The sequence below is a fragment of the Botryllus schlosseri genome, chromosome 4 (genome assembly GCF_051294905.1).
Source record: "Botryllus schlosseri isolate E-star chromosome 4, Bs_hap1, whole genome shotgun sequence".
NCBI classification, from domain to species: domain Eukaryota; kingdom Metazoa; phylum Chordata; class Ascidiacea; order Stolidobranchia; family Styelidae; genus Botryllus; species Botryllus schlosseri.
In genome coordinates this window covers 21,293,702-21,319,924 of record NC_137239.1, presented here as the reverse complement: position 1 = coordinate 21,319,924, position 26,223 = coordinate 21,293,702, and the positions used below count along the sequence as shown (strand labels likewise).

Sequence of the window (26,223 nt, the reverse complement as noted above, 5' to 3'; positions counted from 1 at the left end):
CAAATTTGGTGTATGTTGCTAAAACCTTCCTGAGTGCTCTGAAAAAGTCTGAGCACTTATATACCTAGCACCTCTCCGTATAACTCACTGTCGGCTTGCAGAATCGATAGAGTCTATCAAAGCGAGAGAGAAAAAAATGAGAGAACGGGAACGAAGACGCTTCGAGGAACGCTTGCGGCAGAAAGGCTGGACCGGGTCGGCTTGTCGGCCGAAAGAGTTTTCGACGTTTCGCGACAGGAGGCGAACGTAACTGACTTCGTTTTGTAGGCCTGCGTAGGCCTATTTGTTTAGAGTTGATACCGCTTCAAACTTTATGATCATTTTAACGATGACCTGCTTACCAAAATGCACACTCTTTGATGATGATTGTTCTTCGCAATTTTTTATTTGCCAATAGCCGGTTAGAATTCTTTCAATCATAACTTTTTCATCAATGTAGGGATGTATAATGACCTCCAATGTCCTCCTCTAGGGACATAATGCCACAACTGTGTTTTACCTAATAAAATATTGCAAATTCATCAATGGCGACAGCTAAAGTTTCTACGAAATCAAGATCAGCAAGTCCTGAGATGTAACGACTTATGTAGTGGCTATCAATATTCTGACTACTGTGAATATTTCAGTACTCACGGCAGGCACAGCGAGATGCTGTCCATCACCAGGCAGTTGAGCGCGCTGGGTTTTCACGATGTGCAGTTACCGACTAGGATCCTAGAAGCTCTGTGTACGCTTGAAGACAGCAGTGAGTATACAGTGCATTTTTGTTAATGCAGATGATTGGCATTAGATTTTTCTTCGGCTCTGTAAGATTTAGAATCACTGTGAGATGGGGTTAAAGTCGTTTGGGTGTGGAATTCATTGAATATCGTAGCCTATATGCTAAATAAGAACTTTGTAGGGCCTATATTTTATAAATATGTATCAATATAATAAGGATTAGATTATGTTACTATTTTCTCCATACGTTACTGCACAAGATTGCCTGACAATGAACAGATAGGACTAAATAACTTAAAGTAGTCTTTGAAATCAGACACCCACGGGGATATAAGTAAGGATTGGACATTGACAAAACAAGAACTTATCCACAGCACGGGAGCCCTAGATATATCACTAATGTGCCGGAGATAAGATTGAATCACGAACACAGTGGAAAGAGACGTTAAAGTGGTGACCGAAGCATATGCCCATTGCCCATGTGTTGGGATTTGAACGTAAAGATGGCCTCATCAGATAAAAACTGAAATCTCGAAAGCAGATGAAATCCTTAAATACAAAACGAGATTTTAAAGTTTGTGCATACTAATACTCAGGTAGTGAAACCATCTTCGAAATATATCTTTTTTCAATATAGAATTCATGTTTTTGTGTTTTCAATATGGATTTGCAATTTATGTGCTTTCAATATGGAGTTGTCAGTCATAAGATCAATCACTGCAAGCTTTTGGCATCACATCCACTGCTTCAGTGCCTACTTTTACGGTAAAAACAGCCTAAAAATCAATAATTTGCTTGAAACTTTTTTTCTGTTCATTTTTAAGACAAAGTTCTGTGGAAGTGGAATAGAAACTTGTAGCTTCTGCATCTTTTAAGCCCAAAACCAGCTTTCTAGCGTAAGCGTTAATCAATATATGGCAAAATTAGCTTTTTTGGCTCGTTCGGTGCAGTTGCACGACCACTGGAGGGCGCATGAACCCAAAATTATTATAAAAATAATTTTTTTGATATTTGGCACCAGGATATCGAGTGTCTGTTCTGAAATTCAAAATTTTCCATTTTTCACTCCACTCTAGTAGATAGATCCCCGACGCCAATTGATCACTACTGGCAGCTTGTAAATATCGTACTTTGAAGAATCTCTCGGTGCAGAACATCAGAACAGAGATACAGAACTTCAATATTCAATCAAACAGTATATTCATAATGAAATGAACAGGAATATTTACGGCTGACACTCGTCAGAGGTAATCGTCAGATACTAGATGAGAATTAGAAAGAACAGTCGATATCAGTGCTTGGCAAACTTTTTGTATGCGCGTACCATTTCGAGCATTTTTACAGAGCTCACGCACACCCTAGATTGCTTGTGCCATTAGGTCATTACTACATTGAAGATTCTCAGTAAATGGGAACACGAAGCTTTGCCGCCTCATTCGCGCAATATCGTTTTGGAAGGCTAAGCGCTAATCGGAAACTGAGCAAAAGAGAATTCATGATCTACATATTTAATTAGTCTAGGGCAAGTTTTTGCAACTTTTGCAACTTTTTTTTACAGCTTCCGGCAGCTTCCTAAATACTCGTAAGATATGTAGAATTCTGTTTTAAGGCCGTTGAAGGAATCTTATAGTGCAACTTTTTGCGACTTTTGCCCATTTTTTTCATGCAACTTTTTGCAAATTTTTGCAACTTTTTCGATTTTTCATGAAAGTATTTTCGATTGTGGTGAAATACACGGCCAAATTCGACTGAAACACCGTAAATCAGCACAGAAATAACGCTTTTACGGGTATTTCGGGAGCTGAGCCGAAAATTTGCCTTTTTTTAGTCAACCGAGCAAAATGTGGTCAAAATGCAACTCTGCAACTTTTGTTAAAATTAAAAAAATAAATGCAACTTTCTCAAGTTTTTAGTGCAACAAAAGCTTGCCCTATAATTACCAATACAGAAAATTATAGGTTCGCTAAGGTTAGTCGCGTACCGCTTGAGATGCCCCTGCGTTCCGCAGTTTGGAAACCACGGTTCTATATCAATAATTGTACCAACCTACTTTAAAATGCTGGACCACTCGCAAACCAGCCGATTTCGAGGCCCTCATAGCAGCGTACTATCGGTTGTAGGCTCTTCTGGCGGCGATCTGGAGTTTGGAGAATACAACGCAGTAATGATCGCTCGCAATAAGGCAAGGCGCGACGTGAGCAAAGTGCGGGGTAAAGATCTGGAGGCGTTCGCAAAGAATTTGGTGATGCGCATTATCGACGTAGGCAAGAATGTGCTCTTCCCAATGCTGGGGTCCTACGAGAGCAAAATGGGAGTGAAAGTGGCACCCAAAGCGGTGAGGATTTACTATTAAACGTCTGTGAGGTCATTAACTTGTCTTGAAGCGGTCGCGGATATGTATAATATTGGAGACCAGGGTTGTAAGTCACAAGGTTCCGAGTCACAAGTCTATCTCACTTTTATAGTTATGACTCGAGTCAAGTCGGGTCATTTTCAATTCACCACCGAGTCAAGACCGAGTCCAAGTCATTGAGTAGTGGTTCGAGTCCAAGTCATTGTGTAATGTGGTCACTGTCAAGGTTTCAGTGCAATCCTGTTTAACCAGCTTTTCAAACTCTACTCGGGTGATATAGAAAGGCTAGCATTCATAATATCGTAATTTTCCTCAGTCCTAACAGTTTCTGGCCCAATTTTCCAAGTAACAAGACTGATAGACGAAATACCAATAACGTGGTGACTTTACTGTTCTTCGAAGTTAGAATGAAATGTCTGTCTTGGCCGTCTCAGTCTCGAGTCATGCACAATGACTCCAGCACAAGTGGAGTCAATACAGAAATTGACTTGAGTCGAGTCGTTTAGGCATTTGAGTAAATGACTCGAGTCAAGTCACCTAATATATGTGACTCGAGTCATTACGACCCTGTTCGATACTTCTATGAGAATCCGCCAACCAAGTTTATGCCAACAGAAATAGTTCATGTATAATCTAAAAGTAGTACATTGCGATTGAGCCATCTGTTCCAGACTTTTGAGAACTAGATAATTCTTGTTGTCTTATTAGACGAAATAGGAAAATGTTTCTATTCTGTGATTTTAAATCTTATCTAGTTTTTGGTTTTCCCGTAAACGCTACAGGAGAACGGTAGGCTATGGTGTGGGTCAAGCTTGGTGTGCCCACATTTGCCATTTCCGTGCATATGGGAATGAACTAGTAGTTTAAGCCTACAGAATTTGCATTTTTATGAGAGAAGAATTTGGCGTTGCCACACTGTATAATGTGTACATTCTCTTTCAAATTTACCCTTCCTAATTCGGTTTGTTTGAGATTGAATTTCCTTCACCGTTATTATTACGATGACGGCATTGGTTTATGCTTTTTCATTTCATTTCAATGCTATTTTCTTCAGATACCGGGCACTTTACGTGAGCTTAGCTCTGGAGTTTTTGCCGAGGATGCCGATTGTCTGCCGTTGGTATTGTCTGCGCATGACACTACCAATGAAGTGACGGCATACGCTGGATCGAAGAAGTCCAATGTGCGGTAAGATGGCAATTTTGAATGGTGTGCGAACTGCAAAGTATGTTTTCAATCTAGCCTATGGTCTGGTACATTCTTACCAATCTCAAGCGGGCTAAGAGAGGGAAAAATAACAATAAAACCACTAAAATAAGCATCTGCTGCCTTTGCATATGAATATTTTGTAAAATTTTCTTCGATAATTTGTAAATTTTAATTTGACTTCAGGTATTCACTGTGATCACAAGCAGACCGATGCCCAATTTTATTGATCAATGTCACCAATTCTGTTGAGTACCTTTTAGGATGACTATTAATGCGGCGATGGGTGTCCCCAAGTTATTCATACATAGCCTGCGTGTCAAAAAAGCTGCACGTTAGTCTATATTCAGGGTTGCCATCAACATGGATAAAAAACTTAGGATTAAAAACCAAGGATTTTATCGCCGGTGACTATAAAAATGGCCATCACTTTCATGCAGTCCCAATCACGGCTTTAGTGCCGAAAATAAGAACAAACCTGCCGAAAATATTGAAAAACTGAGGGCAGAAATAAAAAATAAGGACAATGTAGTTTTATCGGACAACGCCCTTCAAAATAAGGACAAATCAGAGAAAAAAGGACAGTATGAAAGCCCTGCATATATTAAAAATCACAATGCAGGCTATCTCTGTGTTACTATTTTTATTTTCAATATTTATCCGCCTAGTTATGCTCTCAATGCATCACTGTTTCACAGATTCCGAGTTTCCAACACCGAGCTACCGTTAGATATCGGGAACACTAAAAATCGACCTCCGACCCCCAGAAGAGTTCGATTTTCTTCGGCACCAGTAAGTTGTGTCAACATTCAAGTTTGTCCTTCACAGCAGACTGGTTATTCCTATGTTCCTGCAGAGCAATGAAGATTGTCGCGATATGGCCTCTGATTCGAGGCTTTTGCTTGAAGAAACCGTGCGGAAACTATCTGAAAAGGTCGTGCAGGAGATATTTGCTAACACAAAGCTCGTCATGGACCCGGAGATCCAGAAGTGAGCGTTGTTCGGTTCAGTGTTATACCTGTATTTCTAAATCGTCTAGTACCTTCCGGGTCGTTTGCGGTCCGCACCAGTCACATGATTCCAAAATGTTAACTAGAACTCCATGGCCTTGTTTTTCATTTGGATATTTTATTATCAAGCCCTATATTATATTACAGATCAATATTGGTTCTATTCTAGCAACACCTGTATTCACAAAGAATGGAATTAGCAAAAATGCGGTGATTGACCAGTTGAATACAGTTATAAACTGCTAAAACAGTGGCTTCAATGATGATATAAGTTGGTATATTTCAATGTTTCCTTTGTTTTAGTCGTAATCTGGCGTTAGGCATGGGTAGGCCTATGCGTTTGGAGGAATATAAGAGATTGTAATTTGGTTTTGTATCATTAAATCGCGATTGTGTGTGATAAAGCTTAATACTACCAAATACTCCAACACCTAACACCCAAAATGACATTTTTATATAATACAGGAGCGTAGCGTGAATCCATATAGCCTCAGACAAACTGTAGACAAGCCTGTCTGCGTTGAGGTGGTATTGGATTATATCTGAGATACGCTAAATTTGACTGGGATTGGAAATGTCATTGAATCCAATCAGATGTTGGTGATCTATTATTACCGTCCGCTGGAATGTGGCCGGTCGCCGCATAAGTAATCGAAATGCGATCGTTCATAGAAAAAAGGTGAACCGCATTTGGTCTAAAAAATAACCACTTTAGTGAGAAGTTCACTACATGATATCAATTTCCAAAACTGACGAATCTTCATGTGCCAAAATTTATTCAAAGTGTTCTCATCTCGCTTTGTCAGAGAGCAAATGAACGAACGGGTGAACAACGTCGCGAAATCGATTATCGACGAAATCGTCATGTTCGGACTGGAAGAAGAATCTCCCGAGGAATCCTCTTCGAAATCGCCCATCGGCGACACGGAAAGCTCCGAGTTTTCGGCTTCGCTGGAGCAGAAACTGAGTCATCTGGCCAACCATCTCGTAACCGACGTCGTGCCCGGCATGGAACGCAAAGGTGCCGTGTTCTAGGATTTTGTATTTGTTGGCGAGCAATTATATTGTGTGTGATGAAGCCCGGCACTACAGTTATTTTTCACCGGAACTAGCATTTGTAACACATTCTAACCCTATATACTCTCACTAGAACGATAAATATGGAGTGGTAAAGTAAATATCCTGCTTAAATGCAGGTACCTCTACGAGAAGTCAATATAGGGGAGAGGAGGCCAAGATGAGACACTTTTCTGATATTTCAACACCACTCAAAGAGTAATGCCTTCTAGGGATTTATTTTTGTACCAATGGAAAGCCTGTGATCTGTACTATTTATGGCTGTGTCTTGAGTTATATTGAACAACACACTTATGGATTTCTTTGGCCTCAAAAATCCTTGTTCAAATGTCATTAACTTACCCCCAGGTGTTGGTAAGAAGAGACACACCGTGTTCAAGATGAGACACCAAGCAATTCTGGATCATTACACCACCAATTCATCCCAAATGATGAATCAACCAGCAACATCATGAATAAAATATAATCATCATCAAATAATTCGCCTGTAAAAAGAACTTGTATATAATATACGAATTTAAATGACATCGAAAACCAATTATTCATGGGCTTCAGCAACAATAAGAGTTTTGTTATTATTTTGTCTGGTCACATCTGGTCAACTACTAGATAAATAATCTATTATGTGTGTCTTGAACAGTAAATTTTGAATGTTGTGAGGCTTTCAATGAAAAAGCCCTAAAATACCCATGTCTCAACTTACCCCCATGGATTTGTCTCTTCTTACCCCCCTCCTCCTCAATTATTGTATAAACTTCAATACACAATTTTTGGTCTATTACTTTTCAGAGGTAAGTGCATGATTGCAATTCTAATATTGCACTCTACCAGCTCCAGTTATGTTGTTTTACAGTATGAAATACTATGTTAGGTATGCCCTTAAAACATGATTTCACGTAACCTACACAGACTATGAAAATATAGTTTTTGGCATTTTTCTGCCCAACCTCAAATCTGTTTGCCTTGTTAATATGGTAGGACTGTAGAATGACATTATGTTATCTGTGTTATATTATGTGATAAGTTTCATATTACAACCATCCTTTCAGGCTGTAGCTGACTTGATGATCTCCCGATCCCTTCGCTACTGCCTGGTTCTGAATTATATATACTTTGCTTTGTATTTATCTATCTGTGTATTATCAATGTTCATGGACCGAATAAATTCTCTCTCTCACTCTATGGGAAAAACATAGTTGAAGGAATCTGTCCATCAGAAAAGTTTTCTATTTGACCTCTCTGATAAAACAGATGTAGTCCGTTACTGCAACCTCTCAATTTAACCGAACACTATGTGTAGAAAAAAATTGGCATACCGACACATGATTCAAGTTAATTGTAATGTTGTTCATGTGACATAGTGTCCGATATTCAGGACCAGGCTCCACCGGCACCTCGTCTTCCTGTTCGCAAGTCTCGATCGAGTCCAACATCAGCGTTCTGGCGTTGCGCGTGGTCAGGTCGATACTGGCGACGTTCGACCCGAAATCGGGGAAAACGATCGGACAGCATCTCGCGATGTGCGACGATCTGGAAGAGAAAGTCACGAGCTTGTCCGCCAAAGTCGTGAAAGATGTGAGTAGTCAGGATTGATATTTGCATTAACACGGGTTTAAAGCCCTCTAAAGACTCTCCTTTCTGATGGCGATTCTGTTTCCAATATTTCTTAACACATTTGAAGAGCTGGGCACTAAAATTTGAGTATTAATTCTAATGATTTGAATCCAGTAATGAAAGATCAATTTTCCAGTACTGAAATTACACGCTCCCTACCATTACGAGTTAATTTATCAATGAAACTGGTAGTTTATATAGTATTTTCGACTTTGAAGCCTTGAAACCTCGACTGGTTGTATCGTAGCATACGAAACATGTCATAAAAAGCTACTTATGTTAGTGCAAATGACAAATCCGCGACACACAGCATCGTCATGAAGAGCAATGAAATAGGTGTGGTGGGGAAAATTATCTTTACTGCGATGTAGAACTTTGTGGTTGCATTCTTTGTGAACTTTACGATGGCTTTTTCTCATTCTTTCTGTCGCGTGTAGAAACGAGAATACCATATCTATCTCACCGCTCTTCTGAACACTCTGAATCATTTATAAGAAAATCACATCCATTGCAGTGGATTCATCTCACTTTGTGACCGATATCAGGGCTGCCATTTCATGACAATCGACAAGGCACAGGGCCGTGATCTACTGCTGTGGTTGCGTATTGATTTGTAAGATAAATAAAGTGATTGATATCTCCTGCTGTGCTGCAATGAAATACGTGCGCGTATCGTTGGCATCACGTCTTGTCAGAGTCGTTGGTAATTTTATGTGCAAACGAAATTACATAGCTGCTAGTTCTCATCACATACCGGCTTATGCACTGAGTTCGATTCCTTTTTTCCCGCAATGCCAATATTTCCTAACATGTCAATTTCAGATCGCCAAATCGAAAAGCCCTCAGACTCCGGAATCAGTGGAGTGCGCGGCTTTAGAAGCCAAAATATCCAAACTGGCGTTGAATATTATATCGTCCGTGAATGAAGGTGAGTGCATTGTGATGATTCGAATGTTTCGATTTGTCTAAGGCAGTGGCTCCCAACCTTTTTGTCTTCATTCCCCACTTCAGATTTATTCCAAGCCTCCATTCCCCACCAGGAACGTAACAGCACTTTGTCAGCCCCGCCCAAAAACGTTGGTCTTGGGTCCTTACAACTAGGGATGGTGTGAACCTCTGAAAGGTTCAGGTTCGTGTGAACGCAAACCTTTTTTAAAGGTTCTGTGTGAACGCGAACGTGAACCTATGACGTCACGTGACGTCATGTTGCTAATTCCAGACCTACATTTCAGTGAAGTGATAGCCTATATTAATGTACAGTGTACACTATACCTAGCGACGGCCGGTCCACATAATCCCACAATGCTGAAGTACATATTAACGTTTTAAACTCGGGTAATCAAATGATATATTAATCCCATAAAATCACTATCTTCCGTCAAGTACTTGCAAGCGAATATAAGCTCACGCCCTAGCGGTCTAGGCCAAAACGGACAATGCATTCGGGGGCTGAGTATTGCTAGTTGCTACGCTGATATTGAGCAGCTTAAAACATCATAGAACATAGATTCTGAGTATCTAGGAGACTGTCGGAAGCTGTACAAAAAGTTGCAAAACTTGCCCTACTGATTACCTCAACGTAGCGTATTTCGCTCTTGATGTTTTGTGATTGCGGGTCACGCTCGCTGCAGAGAGTCACTAAATATTCACAAACGGAAAGCTGAATATTTCGAGCAAACTTTTGTAACAAAGCAAGTAAATTTTTTCAGATTGACAAGGTGCATGTTCGTTTAGTGTTGATTTTTATGCTGCAAGCGCCATGCATAGAGCGACCCGCAGCTGAAATGCAGTAGATTTAAACCAAACATGTTTTAATGTCGTGGAAATTGGGATATATGAGAAGGGTTCACAGTGCAGAACCTAACAAGGTTCGTTTGTGAACGTGAACCTCTAAATTTCCGAGGTTCACACACAGAACGCGAACGTGAACCTCGCGTTCGCACCATCCCTACTTACAACCTCCGCAGCTCCGCTGAGCCTGTACGCTTTTTCCCTGCAACTTATCAGCTACATCGGGTCTACTCTTTAGTGCGTCGTCTTATTGAATAAACGCGCGAAGCGCATAAATTTATGTAATTCATTTTTGAATCAGCCACTATGATCAGGAAATTGCATATATTTTGCTATCAATGTTTATCCCTTCTCTGCTCACGTAATCACATTTACCGGTAGAGCTGAGTGAGGTGTGTCGGAAAAGGTTGGACCCCTAAATAAGAATTAAACATCTTCGAGCGGACTCGTTGCTATGTTGACTTCGTTACATTATGCTATTTCGTGACCTCCTATATCTGCTATGTCAAAAGACATGGGAATCGCCAAAACTAAAAGGCACACATGATTTCAAATTGGTATTGGTATTGCTTTACTGGCAAATAATTTTCCCTCCGGGATAGCATTCGTCCTGTGGGGTTCAGATCGCTAGGACAGGAAATTTGGGCGCCAGCCATTCAGCCAATTAAACATATATGTATATTGTATATATATCGAAGTTTTGGGTCACCACAAGGGCATTCCTTCTCGGCCAAGGTCTTCTCGCTGCTGATCGTTCTGGCACACTTATCGGAGTTGTATGTTACATGGCCTATAACTTCATATGCCTCGGTGCGTCGTGGCGCAGTAATGGCCGACGCCGAAGTCTGCGTTTCTAGTAATTCTACGTATTTTCGTGGGGGAAGGGTACCCAATAATCAGATATTCGGCAATAATAAATCGCGCAAGGAGCGCGAAAACTCGCCCCCCCCCCCCCGTTTGGGGTGCGGCAGTTACGGTCCTATTCCCAACTACCAAGCACTCTTGTTATCACAGAGCAGCTATTTGCTGGTTTGACTACACAACGACACGCAACCACACCAGTACGCAAGACAATCGCGTATAACTGCAACATAACACGCATTCTGAACCGATACCAGTAACGCTCAAAATTTCGCGAAAACGTTATTTGACATCAAACTAGTCGTGCTGGATGCGTTTGTAACGCCATCATTGGCCATCCAGAGTTAAAAATGAGGTTTTGTGAACAACACGCAATATAAATTTCGATACATACATTCCAGAGCAGTTAACTGGTAACGGTAATTGCGCATGTGTCTCCGTGAATATGTAGACTGTCCTGTATATAATTTTGAACAAATGCGTCTATTCCCCACCAGAAACCATTGAATTCCCCACCGGTTGAGAACCACTGGTATAAGGCATGGGTTCTTAAGCTTTTTTGAACACGGCCCCTTCAATTTAGCTGGGTGGTTGCATAAACACCTTAAAATTCGTTGTGCCTGCACAAAATTCTGAGTGAAACTTCGGGAGTAGATGGCTAAATAAAAAGCTCCATCACTTTGAGCCACCTTATGACTAAAAAAGTGGTCATCAAGTTCGCCAATGGCACCTCGTTGACATTAGGGAATAGTTGAAGAGCAACTTACAATGTAGTTGTATAGTTTATATTCAGGGATGCCATAAACTTGGATCAAAAACTAAGGACAGCCATAGATCTAAGTAGGCTACATTAACCACGAAATCTGTATATTGCTGACTAAAAAAGGTGATAAATTTCGTTCAATCAAAATCACGGCTACACCAAGTCAAAAATGAAGATAAATCTTAGGAATAAGAACGAGTTAGTTATATAAGGCAGTGCTTCCCGACCGGTATGGACAGTATGGCAATGCTGTTTATAGTTGTTGTTTTGTCATCGGCCTTTCACGTACCCCTTGAAACTAATCCCGAGGGTCCATGGACCCCAGTTTGAGAACCTCTGGTTCCGGCAACGATCTTTTTGAAATTGGCTGCACGAAGGGATCCAGATATTAGTTTTGTATTGCATCCTTATCTCTAGGTAAACGCCCAGAGTCCGGGATGTCTCTGATGTCATTGTCGTGCGCCGGTGTGGAGGAGAGAGTGTTGGGTCTTGCGGCCAGGATTATCGGCGGGATAATATCGCTGAAAAAAAGTTTGCCGGAGCATAAAAAGCTGACGGGCGATCTCGAGGCAAGACCAGGTGAGATTTTACTGTGTTTAAACTCTTGTTTCTGGTAACAGTATCGATTGGCGAGTTATGTGCAGGGCTGTGCAGAATTAAGTACCTGCGTCGCTGAGTGGTTTGATTCTGAGTCAAGTAACAAGTGTTAAGTTGACAATCGTCACTATGATGTAATAACAGTATGAATGATTTGGAAAATTAAGATATATGTATTTTATGCGACCACAAATAATGCCAAATTGACACCATTGAAGATCATTAGATATTTTTTCGACCAGACCTATTTTGCTATGCTTTGAGACAATGCTTCGTGATGGTCACTATTTCTCAGAAATGCCCTACCCACTAACGTGTGTAGCCCTGAACTACATATTTTGAATGCTGTGATGCGACCCATTGAGGTTTCAAGGCTTCCACGGCGGGACAAACGTATTGAAACTAAAATTTGATAAAATTAACTCTTAGTGGAAATGAGCGTATGATCTTGCCTACCTGTGTTCAGCATCCTTTTGTTAAGCAGCTATGTTTCTGAACGGCGAGCAATCGCTTAATTGGGCCTTAGAATTTGAGTTGGAGCTTATGCGCTTTGCATATCAGTCAGCGACTGAGAATACCATACCACTATCTGACACACACCACTTTATTTTCATCGCTTGTCCTTTTATATATTGTCTTCTGCTATTTTTCATCAAATGTGCTGTGCAATGCGCGCACCTCTCATGTGCATGCTCTAAGCCAGGGGTTCCCGACCTGTTTATGGTCGTGAAGCGATATACGATTTGAAACTGTTCGGTGCCCTATCTCTGTATTTGGTAAGCTGATGACTAAAAAAAGGGTCACCACATTCGAGACACCCAGAAAAAAGGCAAACGATCCACATATTTTATGCCAATGTAGGTGTCTGATTAAAAGACTTCTACAACTCCATGACGTGTCAACACATTCCGATCTTTTCATTATATTGCCCTCTTGGGCTGCTACTCTACGTCAGGACGTTATATATTTTAATCCTTGTTTGTTTGTGATTTGAAATGACGAAATTATCAACAAACTGAAGTGATCTCTCTAAATTTTACTTTTGTTGATTCAGCGAACAGTGTGGAACGACTTCTGCGTGAAATTTTCGATGTCGACGCCCTCGCCGACACGACCAGCCAGGCGTCGCAAAAAGCAGCCAACGCTGACGTGCGGAGGATGTCGTACGACATTGCAAGGTAAGGAAATTACTACGAATTACTACGAAGTAGTTCTCAACCCTTTTCAACTCGCGGACTGGTGAACCGTAAGATCAAAATCAACCTTAAATTTAATAACAATGCAACTCAATGAAATATTGGAAACGTCATTTAATGAAGTCTTTTGACATAAGATATTTGAGTACGATTATATTGAAGTTTCCGCAAGGCAAAACTCGCATAGTCCTGGGTAAATATCATGTGATGATGACTATTCGATATCGTTTGAGAGAAATGCGACTTTGCTGTTTGTTATAGCCTTCATCGTGCTGCCAAGTGACGCTTAATTGCGCTGCCGGAAGGTTCCATTAAGAGTCTCGGTAGCTTTCACATATAACTTGCCCCAGAGGAGTAGCTACTTTTGAATAGTTGTGGCATACGCCCGAAATACATAATGCAGTCTATTTTCTCTACGGCACTTTGCAGAAAAATATGTTCGTAACTTCTGAATAAATTTAAAATCTAAAAACTTCTTACATTTTGGGGTTAAGATATAAATTTCAATATATTTGACTGACTGGCAGGAAAATCGGACTCGGACTGGCATCTGAGAACAGAACGGTATTTTCGATGCATTCTCTGTCTTAACGCATGACCATGTAACACGTAATTTGTTTAAAATAGAGTATAACCAAAGCGTCCAAAGTTGGCAGCGTAGAGTGTCGGTGTTGCTTGCCACCTCTGCTGTCATGTTATGTGTTTTTTGAGTGCTCCGCTGCAGCCATAACTTCATTGGAGTCGGTATCGTAACAATTCTAGATTCCAGCATCCCTCACGATTATCCTTGTTCAGGCGGTTGTTGACGGACCGCGATGGCGGATCAGCGGTGACATCGGGCCTAAACGAATTAGCCACAAAGATAGGCCGCGACAAAGGGAACGCATTTCACGATTCTCGAAGCTCGAGCAGTAAATCCAAAAGTAAGAAGAGTTCGACGCCTTCCAACGAGACGAGGATCAGTTCCGCTCTGAGTGAGATCGCCGAGTTGGTGTCGCATGGTGTCGTTGCCAACGAGGCCTCCGTCCGGTCCATAGTCAGCTCCGGGGCTAGCGATCTGGCGGCTGAGGCTGCCGATGGGGCTATCACAAAGGTAAGTCAGATGTATAGTAGTTGAGCTGTGGTTGAAATTGAAGTGTTTGTTACTCAGATTGTCTTCCATCGAAAATAGTTTCATATTTATGGACCAAAACTGTGTCTTAGTGCAATGAGAGTCAGTGGAAAAGCTTTTAGCGAATAAATTAACATTATGAAGTTATTGTTTCGCGTTATTTTGTAGTTCTGTATCCCAAATGGCTTGTTCAAATGTGATCATTGTGAGGTCGATCGCTACTTGAGAGATATGTCTTTTCATGATTATTAGTAGATGTGTGTAACATGTTTGTCGATACTGACGAACTGTTAACCAGGGTTGTAACCAAGTCACAAGGCTCCAAGTCACAAGTACAACTCACTTTTATAGTTTTGACTCGAGTCATTTTCAATTCGCCACCGAGTCAAGTCTGAGTCAAAGTCAGCGAGTTGAGGGTCATGTCCGAGTCATGTTATTATGACTAGAGTCCAAGTCATTGTGTTAACTGCTCAGTTTCCAGTTAAAGTCTTGTTAAATCCACTTTTTATAACTCTTTTCGGTGATATCGAAGGGTTCGGATTTATAATATACTAATTTTCCTCACTTTTAGCAGTTTCTGGTCGCATTTTCAAGTACCACTACCAATACACAAAATTCCAATAGCGTGGTTACTTTACTATTCTTCAAAATTACACTGAAATGTCAGTCTTTACCATGTTAGTCTCCACTCATACGACTTGGTTCGAGTCATGCACAGTGACTCAAGTACAAGTCGAGTCAATACAATAATTGACTCGAGTCGAGTCATTTTACGCATTTGAAAAAATGATTCAAGTCAAGTCGAGTCACCAAAATATCGGGACTCGAGTCACACTTGAGTCGGTTCACGACTCGATTGTAAAGCCAACACTTTAAGCTTGTATTTCACAGGCCCTCGTCAGACAAAGCACGGCGGACTCTGCCGCCATTGACGGCGGTATTAACAAGCTTGCCAAATCGACGGTGCGGAACGTGATGGACAACGTCACTCAAAACAAGATAGCTTCCGAGATCAAGGTGAAGCTTCCGCGTTGCAGGATAAACAACCGTGTAACGGTGATCTGTCGCGTCTCAGGTTTTGGCAGAGAAAATAATGTGGCAGGCTGTGGAAATGGCGGTCACCGATCCAGATAGCCTGGACAGTTCGACCCGGTCGGCCATCAGCGAAGGGGCGAGTACGCTGGCCACACAAGTTGCTAGCATGGTGTCTGGCAGTAGGAGGTGGGCCGTTTTTTTATCTTTCATTGAACAGCACTCGAAATAGTCCTGTGGAGCGTTTGTCAAATGCTCATTTATAGTATATAGTCTTTCTATAGCTGAAAAAATTTGATTTCCAAAATTTCATAACATAACATTTCATAAACGGTGTGGCGAGGTCTGAATATGCCCATACATCGGGTTACTGTTGCATTGAAAATGTGGAACTTGGTGTCCGATACAAAATGTTTAATAAGTAGAGCGTTTTTTTTACCTAAAAACGGAAGATTTTGACGTTAAAACATAAAAATTTTGACATTTTTTGATGTTTAAAAACTTGAAAAAATTTTGCCCACACGTATGTTGAGTGATGTTTGTGCGCTTGCGCAGCCATTGCTAGCTCGGGGCCATCACTTCTAACAGTGGTGTCGCCAGCGGGTGAGTTTTTGGGGTCGAAATCTCACCCATTTCAAACTCGAAACCCGTCCTTTTTGAAATATCGATTCTGTGTCTGATATTTCCGATAAAATAAAAATTATTGTGTCGCCTAGGAGATTGAAATCGAGTTCAGTACGGTTCTTAACATTTAATGACTTGGGAACCCCTACGCCAGAGGTGAGCGATTACCGTTCTGAAAATGAGAGTCTGCTGTCCATTCTGCTGCGTATTAATTTTTAAAAATCGTTAGTTCCACTTCTAGTTGCGGGTTTTGGAAAGTGAGTAGTTCTAGTTCTAATTTTAGTCGCAAATTTTTAAAAGTTGGCAGTTTTAAAAGTTGGTGCTAATTTTTAAAAGTTGGTGCTAGTCGCGAGTTTTAAAACGTGAGTAGTTCCAGTTCTAGTTGCGTATTTTGAAGAGTTAGTATTTCTAGTTATAGTTATGAATTTTAAAAAGCTAGTAGTTCTAGTTTTAGTTCTAGTTGCGAGTTTTAAAAAGTAACTACTTATAGTTACGAATTTTTAAAAGTTAGCAGTTTTAGTCCCAGTCGCGAGTTTTGAAACGTGAGTAGTTCTAGTTCTGTTTTCGTATTTTGAAGAGTCAGTAATACTAGTTATAGTTATAGTTGCGCTTTTTGAAAATCCAGTAGTTTGTACAATAGGGGTGTTCAAAAATGACTTTTTTTCTCAAATTCTACTGGCTACTTGATAAAATTGTTAGGTTACCTCACTGAAGCCTGCACACCAAATTCGGTTCAATTCCAACCAGTAGCCGCATTGCTACAGGAGAAGAAAGTTTCTATTTAGTGTATAAAAAAAAAAATTTCAAAATTTTCTGTTCACCCCATAAAATTGTTCAGTTGTCTGTAAAAACGATGTTCACAAAATTAGGCTCAATTCCAACCAGCGGAGGCGGAGTTATTGATGTCGAAAACGTGGATTTGAATAAAATAGTATTTACGGTGGGCACCACATTGGTCACCGTAAATACTATTTTATTGAAATCCAAAATATTTCGACGGCAATAACCTCGCCTCCACTCGTTGGAATCGAGCCAAATTTTGAGAGCATCGTTTCTATAGACAACCTAACAATTTCATGGGGTGAACAGATGTATGAACAAAAATTATTTATTTTTTTAAGATGAATAAAAAACTTTCTTCTCCTGTAGCAATGCGGCTACTGATTGGAAATGAACCAAATTTGTTGTGCAGGCTTCAGTTAGGTAACCTAACAATTTTATCAAGTAGCCAGTAGAATGTGAGAAAAAAAGTAATGTACAAGTCTGTGTAGCATTTGCCTACAGAGTCTCGCATCGCATCCAAGTAACATAAATATAATATGTTTACTATTTTGTCAATTTCGCTTTCATATCTAGCAGCTCGAGCAGTGCTCTGAGCACGCTTCAATCGATTCTAAGTTCCGCGGTCAGCGATATGGTGGCCGGCATGCTGACGCAGAGAGTCTTGGAGCACGCCAAGGAGCAGGACATGAAAGTGGTGGAAGACAAGCTTTCCGACGAGGTCGACAAACTCGTGCGGAATTTGTTGGGGATGAAAGCCAGGTGGGAGGCGGCTCGGAGGAACTAGTCACTTACACCCTGTTGCCATGCCATCCATATGTCTTGGATTTGTCCTTATTTTGAAAGCCGATGTTTGATTAAAGTAAATTGCCTTTATTTCCGGCAAATTTTTAACCTGTAAATGGGTGACTGCTGTGTTGAATTGTCGGTATTCACAGGCCGCATTGGACATCTGAATCCGTTCGCGGGCCGCACTTTATAACATTGAGATTATTGGCCAAAACGCACTATTTTTAATTGACTATGTAGTGACCGAGAAAATATGGAAATAATAGCTATGTAGATATGGACAAGATTTTTAACCGGTCAGTGGTCAACCTCGGCAATCAATTTGTCAAAATGAGGAATTGAAGTTGGTTGTGCCGATTCTTAGAAGATGATGTCAAGTTGAATATGTGAGGAACTATCTGTTCATAGATTTGCTGATTCTGTTTTTGTTTTAGGCCTACCTTCAGGACACAATGCTGACAGCATCATGTTGCCTTGAATACGCTTCTACAATACATAGATAATATAAATTATAAAACAAAGTTTATGAGATTGCTGCTTTACATTGTGGATACGATTGTTGATGTACAATGTTCTTTCCAATTCTCTAATAGATACTGACAATTATCCCTGACCGTATTTCAATATGAATATACTAACCAATGGTATATTGGAGTTCCGTACCTCCAAGAAGCTCTTCAAATAGTCGGTATTGCAGAAAATATCTGAAGAATTATTTCAATCACTGACTAATGACAAGCGGCTTTGACTATTTCCGATTCATTGTCTTATTGCTGATTTATGAAGTTTAAAAAGTGAAAATGTGCTTAAAAATATGCGGCTGTAGTCTATTACCTGGCTGTTAATCTATTTTGGGGTACTCGGGATTTAACCACACTGTTCTTTCGTCGCGTTGGAATAAGAGTAGCTTATGTTCATTTTTACGGTGTGGGAAAAAGTTCTAAATCATGCTATATTCAAGTTTTATTTACCAGTACATACGCGTAATAGTGTCAACAGGAGTCGCGACCAAATACATGATTATGCCGCAAATATTTTCTGCCTGAGCACTGGGGCTGGTATCTACTATCAACAAAATATCAAACTGGTAATCAAGCGATGGACTCATTAAACTTATTCTGATTTTTATTGCAGTTGCAGCAAATCACCATCGTCAGACGAAAGAAACAGCAAGAGTATGTTATCGTCACATTTACTCTGAAAATATCATTATTGTATGTACTACAAGTTACTATTACGCGATCTGCAGGTCGTTCCACAGCGAAATCGTCAGATTCCACAGCGAGCAGCGTTGCCCTGGATGTTGTCAAGACCTATCTTACAAGAGAAACCTCTCAAGATCAAAGTATGTGATTCAATGTGACTGTTTTATAGTAGATAGCAAAACATTAACCCATTTTTCTGTCCTTCTGTGCATCAAAGTCGTATTATGCATTGCCAACATTATATTGTACACTCCTCAAGACTCAATCACTGAATGCACTGCAGAGCCATACCGAAGTTGGACTTTGGACTGTGACATCACGCTTTTTCATGACATTACTGAACTCATGTGCTCTTGTCCTCGGGATTTGGTTGTGGCTCATAATTAGGGCTGGTTCAACTCGATTGATAAAATATGTTTTTTTCATGTACTGAAATTATACACTCCTTGCCACTGAAAGTTAATTTAGCAACAAGAATTATAGTTTCGACACTATTTTGATTTCCGGAAGCGTTGAAACCTTGAATGGCTGTATCACAGCGCAGAGGTATTAGTTTCTGGGAGTAGTATTTTAACTAACCAAAGTATGATAGGTTTAGCTGGCTGACTACTTAACCTGGAATCCTTTTCTCCTGGTGAGATCTTCCTAAGATGCAGATATTACACAAGACATACGAATATGTGTCAGACGTCGATGAAAGTAGGTTTAGCAATTGAGTCTGCCGATTCTCTCGAATCAGGGTTTTTGTACCAGAGGCAAATTACTCTAGGATGTGATACATTCATGGTTGGATGATCACTATCTCCATGCAACAGCATAAAAAACAGATAGTACAAAGCCGCGAAAGGTACTGAATATATCATCTTTCCGAGGTCATGATCCACCCACAACATTGTCACAAAGTGCAATGAAATCGGTACGGGCGAAAAAAATACCAAAGTATCTTCAATGTGATGGGGGACAGGCTTTTTATCGTTTGTGGACGCATTAAAACCTGCATGTCAACTTTTAGATTTCGCTTACTGTAACGACGTCTAGTTGAGTGTTACTCGAAGCATAATATTTTCAGCATAAAATCATTCGGTTACTTGATTTTGCCCAGCACTGGTCACCGGCATGAATTTTCGAATGTTCAAGGCGAAGAGATCGCTTAAGCTCGAAGCACTATTTTTACATGGCAGGCACGTAGTTTGGAAGTAGTTTGCCATAAAAAGTAGAGGTTGTCTGAAACGTAACCATTCGAGGAAGCAGCACATGTAACTATAACCTATTTGAGTGCTCTGCTAAAGTAGCAAGCTTACTGCATTGCTCACCACAGCAAGCACGATTGTTTTCAGGAGTAGTCGCCAACACATTAACTCTCTTTGTTTTTAGTTTCCGACGATAGCTCTTCGTCTTCGGCGATCAGCGCTATCGCAACAAAATACGTGTATGAGGTACTTGGGATGAAACCCATTAGCAAAACCAGACTCAATCAGGGTAAAAAAGATCAAAGAGAGACGCGTGAGGTAAGGTCGCTGTGCAGATGTTTGATGCCAACAAATCGCATTCTAGTATATTCCAACTTAATGCCGGTAATGAAGCGCTCTTCATTTCGCTGCGAATACTCGGCGGAGTTAGTGAAAGTTTGATAGAAGTCGGTAAGTCACCAAATAGGCAAATCGATTTCAGCAGCGCCATCCCGAACTGCTCTTTCAAGATATCTCCACGCGAGTGCATTGTAATCACGATGTCTCTGCCTATAACCAAGGCTGTCCTCAGGACCGTAACTGCCCCGCCCCTAACCCATCAATTGGCGGCTAGGCGAGTGAAGGAGCCCCACCAAAAGTACCAAAATCTCGCTGATGAATATCGGTAAAAACATACTGTCCGAAGGGGGGTCTGAGATGCGAAGCCCCCCAGATGTTTGGTGTATCACCCTATGGGGGAGCCAAGACCAAATTTTTTTGGGGGCCTACAATTTCATTCTCTAACATGACGAATCATACAAATTGATGTTATGTTTTCGGTGGGTTTGAGGATTTCTTAGGCAGTGTTCACTATCAAAACGGTGTCCTGAACTTAAATAATATCTATAGTGAGGTTTTGCATCGCCCCAAACCAAAACAACTGAAGAACTGCATTAACCCAGGTATTCAATGCATTTTGGTAGTCTAGCTTAAATGAGGGCACTCAAATTATTACGAGGGATGAGTGACAGGTAGCTAGAATACGTTTTTAAGATATTTTAAGGCATGGGAGACATGAAAGTCTCTCAATCCTGAACAACCCCCGATTACTTTTTGTCATCACCATTATACAAACCTGGAGTTTTGGGCTGTTCTTAGTTTTTCATCCTGCCAATAACTGACGGTTTCCCATGACATCATATTCATTCGTCTTTTCTGTAGTAACATGAAAGTTTTCAGTAACAATTCTCATCAGTTAACTTGTATTTTGTCTACACTGTCTAGAGGTGGTTAGTGACGAAAGTGCTTCTAGTTTTACAGAGTAATTTTTCTTTCCTTGCAGTACCTGATTAAGTGGTAGTGTTTTTAAACCACTTTCAATTAATAGTTTTTTGACGCAAAACTACCCGTACTTACTTTTTCACTTTAGATTTTCTCAAGCTGAAAGTAGTTTTGGGGGGTGTGTGTTCGAATTTACTAGTATAATTGTAGTTTCGTGAGCTGGCGAAATAGCCCTTGTATCACAACAGTGACTGCAAATGGTTAGGATGGTTGCACTTGTTTGTACTGTCATCGGCCATTTTGAAATAGTCAGTTAGATACCGGCCAAATCTTCTTAGACCTTCATATTGTCCTTGGAAAGGTTTTGTAGCGGAAAAAATGCTACTTCTATGTGTGTGTAATTTACTTTGATTTTATGGCGTTTCTTCTACTTCTACTCGAGTATCAAAGCTGACTACTTTGACCTCTCAAACAATGTCTCATAGCGTGTCGCTGACTGCAGTGTTTTTTGCGAAACTTCACGAATACATTTGTGCAGAGAATTTCTTTCCTTTCGTTACCGGAATCGAATCGTTTTCGCTTACAGCTTTCATTTGTCGACCCCGACATCCCCAAGACTCATCGTTCCAGCGAATCGTCATCGGAGGACATGGCTAGACAGAAGAGAATGTCTAGAAGGGCGAGCGTATTTCCCAAACCAGAAACGACAAAGAGAACTTCTTCCTACTCGACTTCATTTGCAGACTGGAGGAATTCTCAAACAGCGGCTGTCTTAGGTATGGCGGCATTCAGGAATATTACAGATTTAGATAAAATTTCAGACACCCAAAAATATATCGCTAAGAGCTTTTCGACTTACTCTCATCTGTAGCGAACGTCAGCATTATGAGAGAGTCAAATTCAAAATGTTGGAAATATTCGGTCTGGGACACAGGGCTCCAACCAAGTCACAAGGTTCCGAGTCACAATTCAATCTTACTTTTATAGTTTTGACTTGGGTCAAATCGAATGATTTACAATTCATCACCGAGTCCGATTTGGGGTGCGGAGGCTCGAGTATTTACTTCGAGGCCTGTTCCTCAATATGTGGCGATTACTCAGCCTATGTAACTCGCATGCGTGATTCAAATCCAAAATTAGATGAATCTAACAAAATATACCGTAACAAGTCTCAAGAAGTCACTGTCTCAATATAGTTTAGTTCAAACCTTCTTTGCTGCCATTGTCACATTGCGCATTGCAAGTGTATGGCACCTTGCTATCTTTTGATTGTATCGCAATCTTATGGTGTATTGAACTGATAAAAATCGGTGATAAAACTGAACTGAATCATGTTCAACATTGTTTCGAATAATGAGGGCAAATAAATATTATTTTTTGTTAATTAACCTTCACTTTCTAATGACCTAATATCAACACATTTACTGAGCAGCATTTTTAACAATGTAACTCACCTTTTTCAATTTAGAAATAAAATTAATACGCTGGAGAATACAGCTAAAAATTTTGAGTCCGCCCGCTAACGTATTTTCTACTTCTCGTTTGGTCCGCGAAGATAAATAATCCCCCCTGCTGTTACAGAGAATGTTACAATAAAAAAATTTCCGCTACACATTTTTCAGTTCTTTAGATTCACATGATGCTCGTTGCATATGTAAATATGATGTGAATCTCCTCTTGTGCTCTCAACATTACCTGTTTAACTATCGACCCTCTGGAGGAGTCGGTGAGCACCATGTCGACAACTGCAGCACCCAGATTATATTGACCACACAAAACTTAGCTGTTTTTAGGTTTAAATGAATTAGGTAGTTGAAATCTGAAGCAGTTACTAAAAACATTTGAGTAGTACCAGTAATATACTTGCTTGGAGTATAAGTACTTTGTACTTAACATAACATAACATGGTTGGGTTATATTTTTATCTGAACAAGTCACACACAATGTACAATGCGATAAGACACAATGCGATGTCATGAACAGATAGGAGGATGTAGAACGACACGCATCAGTAGCGATCCTTTACTCTAACATCCACCTCGGCCTAGAGTGCCCGATGTCACAGTTCTTTTTTTTTCGATGTTGATCTGTTTGAAGCCGCGGCCCTTTCTACTAGTTCTTTTCCATTCATTGTGAGTGCTTTCTTTCGTCGGGTCTTTTTCTGGGCTTTTTTGTCGCCGTAAGAACTGCAACGGCAGGGGAAGAGGAGCCCAGATAAACCTCCGACGGGAATCGAACGCGGTTCGCCTGTGTGCTGGGCGCTTATCGTAACCACTACACTATCTCCCCTGTACTGACGCTGCTGTGAACACTAACGAGTCTCACGATCAATAACTCATCGATCCAATCTTTCTCAGATGCAATTAAGAACAAGCCTATCACCGATTTGCAACGTGTCAAGGGACAAAGGACCTACTCGCAGTAAGCCAACCATTGTCAGCCCGCACCTGCTTTTCTACATGGAGTCTCTTGTTTTTAGAACAAACGGCAATAATATTGACAAAGCAAACGCCGAAGAATTTGATGACATCATGGACTCGTTGGCGAAAAGAATCGTGTCATCCATCGTCGCTAACCCAGAAATCGAAGGTGGATATTACGAAATGTTTGTGAATTGCTGGTGTGAAACGCGCTTGGCGGTATCAGCCGGGAATAAATTGCCGGGATCATTTGTAAGAGACGCAGTTGAATCTGCTTTTCTGTTTTATATATCTATGAAATATCTATGAAAATAATATATTTATGAAATGCAAATGCATGTATCTGAGAACAACTTGAATGCAGTCTCGGTGAAATTTTCTCCTTTCACGAATTTAAAACTGGTTACACGTTGGCTCTGACGCAGCCGTATGTTATGATAAGTAATTTCTCGCAGAAATCAAGGACCTTGTTCTTTATAAGGGTTATTCCTTTTGGATGGATCATGGAATAGGGTTTGGAAGCAACCAGTCAAATGCATCTATTTTTTTGTTGAAAAAATGTTTTTAAGAAAGCTGTGTTTCGCAATCAATATCCAATTTTAAATATTTAAACAGTTCTTTCCAAGATTCCTATGATACGCCTGACATGGACTGAGATTTGTAGCAAATTTAGGTTACTTGTTTGTGTGTGTATTATTTATTATGTGTTTGTAATTGTGTGTTGCATTTCCGTCTGACTTTTTGGGCAGATTCTGATGTGCGGTATTTAAGGGTGTCAGTAACTATAAATATGTTTCTTTTTGTCCGACTTTTATTGACAGATTAAGATGAGTGTTCACTGTTAATTGCTATGTGTTGGTAACTATGCGTCACTTTTCCATCCGAATCTTGAGCTGATTAAAACGTGTGTTAATTAATTAAAACAATGTCTTGTTACTTTTCCGTCCTCATTTTTGCGCCAGATACAGTTCTGTGTTATTAGATATGATTCGTTGTTGTGTGTTAGTAATTACATGCTACTTTTCCGTTTTGTGCCGGTTTTCAGGCGATACCAAAGTCGATCGGAGCATGATGGATTCGCCTAGCGTGGAGGAGTTGGTCGGCAACATGGCTCTTGGCGTGGTCACGTCGCTACTAGGGCTGGACGTTTTGAGCAACGCGACATCCAGCGAGTGCGACACCTCGGAAAACTCGGCCGACTCCAAATCGTCTTCGTCTCCGACGTAAGACTTGGCGTAGCCCTGTTGCTTGAGAGATACAGACAGAGAGACAGTTTTATTGATAATTTCGTTATTTCAAAGCACCACTAGATTGCGATAAAATGGGAAGATAGACAGGGGTCGAAACGACTTGGATTAGTCTTACAACATAATACCCAGTCAGTACCCACCTTGGCCTCTGAGAACAGTGGTTTTGAACAGGGTTGTTTCGAGGTCAAGATGCACATACGACTCATACAGCTGAAGTCACACTAATTTGCCGTAGCTATCGATTATTAAAATCATGTTTTGATGGTTCTGTTCTTTTATTACTGTTGTTGATGCACAGTTCAATTTATGCACCAGTCTCGCAGATTAGCGCATGGGTTCCCTGGGTTAGTGTAGGTTGGATGTAAAGAAGACACACGTACAGTACATAGTAGCATACGCTCAATGAAAGTTGGCATAAGATAAAATACAAAGAGGCGTGGTATACGAGAAGGTTTGTCAGAACTAGTGATTTGAAGTCAGCTAAATCTGTTGTTATTTTGTGTTCATGAGGCTTCGACTAGATTACTTATTTTAGACCGGGCGGATAATGTTTATTATGATACATATCTGCTGACCTGCCCTGGCCAAGAGAGCGATATGATATTGTTTTCCCCCTGCACCACTGAGATGCTTTGACGACGAAGTCTGCACCCCCTTTTTGCTTCTCCTCCATGGTTGCTGTAACCTAGCAGGATAGCTGCGGATACCAATTTTCGAGTCTTTGACCCGGCTGCGGATCGAACCCACGACCTACCGACCGAGAAGCCGGACGCATCACCAATACACTACCTCACCCTGGCCAAGTTAGTTCTAATATTTTGCAACCGTCCGCACAAGCATATCTGGTAATGATGAGGAGCTTAGATAAACCTCCAGCACTTTGTTAGGATTTCTGGAATCGATCTGCTGGTACCTCTGGACAGTGAACATTTTGATCTAGTGTCGGATTGCCGACGAATATTGTTCTACCGTAGTGTACTAGATGGTGTGGACACAGTGAGTTTCAACGGCTCACTGGATTTGGATTACTTCATACTTTGAATCCCGGTTAATCACCACTGCGTGACAGCTATCGTCCCAATCCACCCCCATGTAAGGCGGTATAAAATCGGAATCCTTTGACGTGATCGGATTTGAATCCGGACCAAACATCTGAAGGATTGTAGCCGGAATCTATGTGTCGCTTGTGAGAAATCAAACTATTATTACAGCGGTAAAGATGTCCTCGCGCCAGGTCCGTCCACAGGCCAAACCGGTCTCGACGAGCTGCGAATCCTAGACACAGCGGAGGCCGTACAACCCGTCGCTCACGAGCCATGCCCGAGTCTTCTCAGCATATTCAGCTCGGAAAGCATGACCGGTAAGGCATGAGAT

At 40.8% G+C, this 26,223-nt stretch overlaps 1 protein-coding gene across 2 annotated transcripts in view; it reads left to right on the top strand.

The window, feature by feature from the left end:
* LOC145437408 (uncharacterized) overlaps positions 1–26,223 on the top strand; it is a 52,914-nt gene that overhangs the window by 10,261 nt on the left and 16,430 nt on the right. Inside the window, exons 7-29 of one of the 2 annotated variants that reach the window (XM_080314619.1) lie at positions 102–246; positions 627–745; positions 2,841–3,055; positions 4,128–4,261; positions 4,978–5,071; positions 5,136–5,269; positions 6,096–6,310; positions 7,742–7,941; positions 8,803–8,908; positions 11,813–11,974; positions 13,047–13,170; positions 13,984–14,281; positions 15,191–15,316; positions 15,375–15,520; positions 17,315–17,497; positions 18,659–18,699; positions 18,774–18,869; positions 20,104–20,237; positions 21,766–21,955; positions 23,537–23,600; positions 23,659–23,768; positions 24,645–24,822; positions 26,061–26,209. In XM_080314619.1, coding sequence (XP_080170745.1) covers positions 102–246; positions 627–745; positions 2,841–3,055; positions 4,128–4,261; positions 4,978–5,071; positions 5,136–5,269; positions 6,096–6,310; positions 7,742–7,941; positions 8,803–8,908; positions 11,813–11,974; positions 13,047–13,170; positions 13,984–14,281; positions 15,191–15,316; positions 15,375–15,520; positions 17,315–17,497; positions 18,659–18,699; positions 18,774–18,869; positions 20,104–20,237; positions 21,766–21,955; positions 23,537–23,600; positions 23,659–23,768; positions 24,645–24,822; positions 26,061–26,209 — 3,363 coding nt within the window. Of the gene's footprint in view, positions 1–101; positions 247–626; positions 746–2,840; positions 3,056–4,127; positions 4,262–4,977; positions 5,072–5,135; positions 5,270–6,095; positions 6,311–7,741; positions 7,942–8,802; positions 8,909–11,812; positions 11,975–13,046; positions 13,171–13,983; positions 14,282–15,190; positions 15,317–15,374; positions 15,521–17,311; positions 17,498–18,658; positions 18,700–18,773; positions 18,870–20,103; positions 20,238–21,765; positions 21,956–23,536; positions 23,601–23,658; positions 23,769–24,644; positions 24,823–26,060; positions 26,210–26,223 lie in introns of both variants that reach the window. The other variant, XM_080314618.1, reaches the window with a different exon arrangement.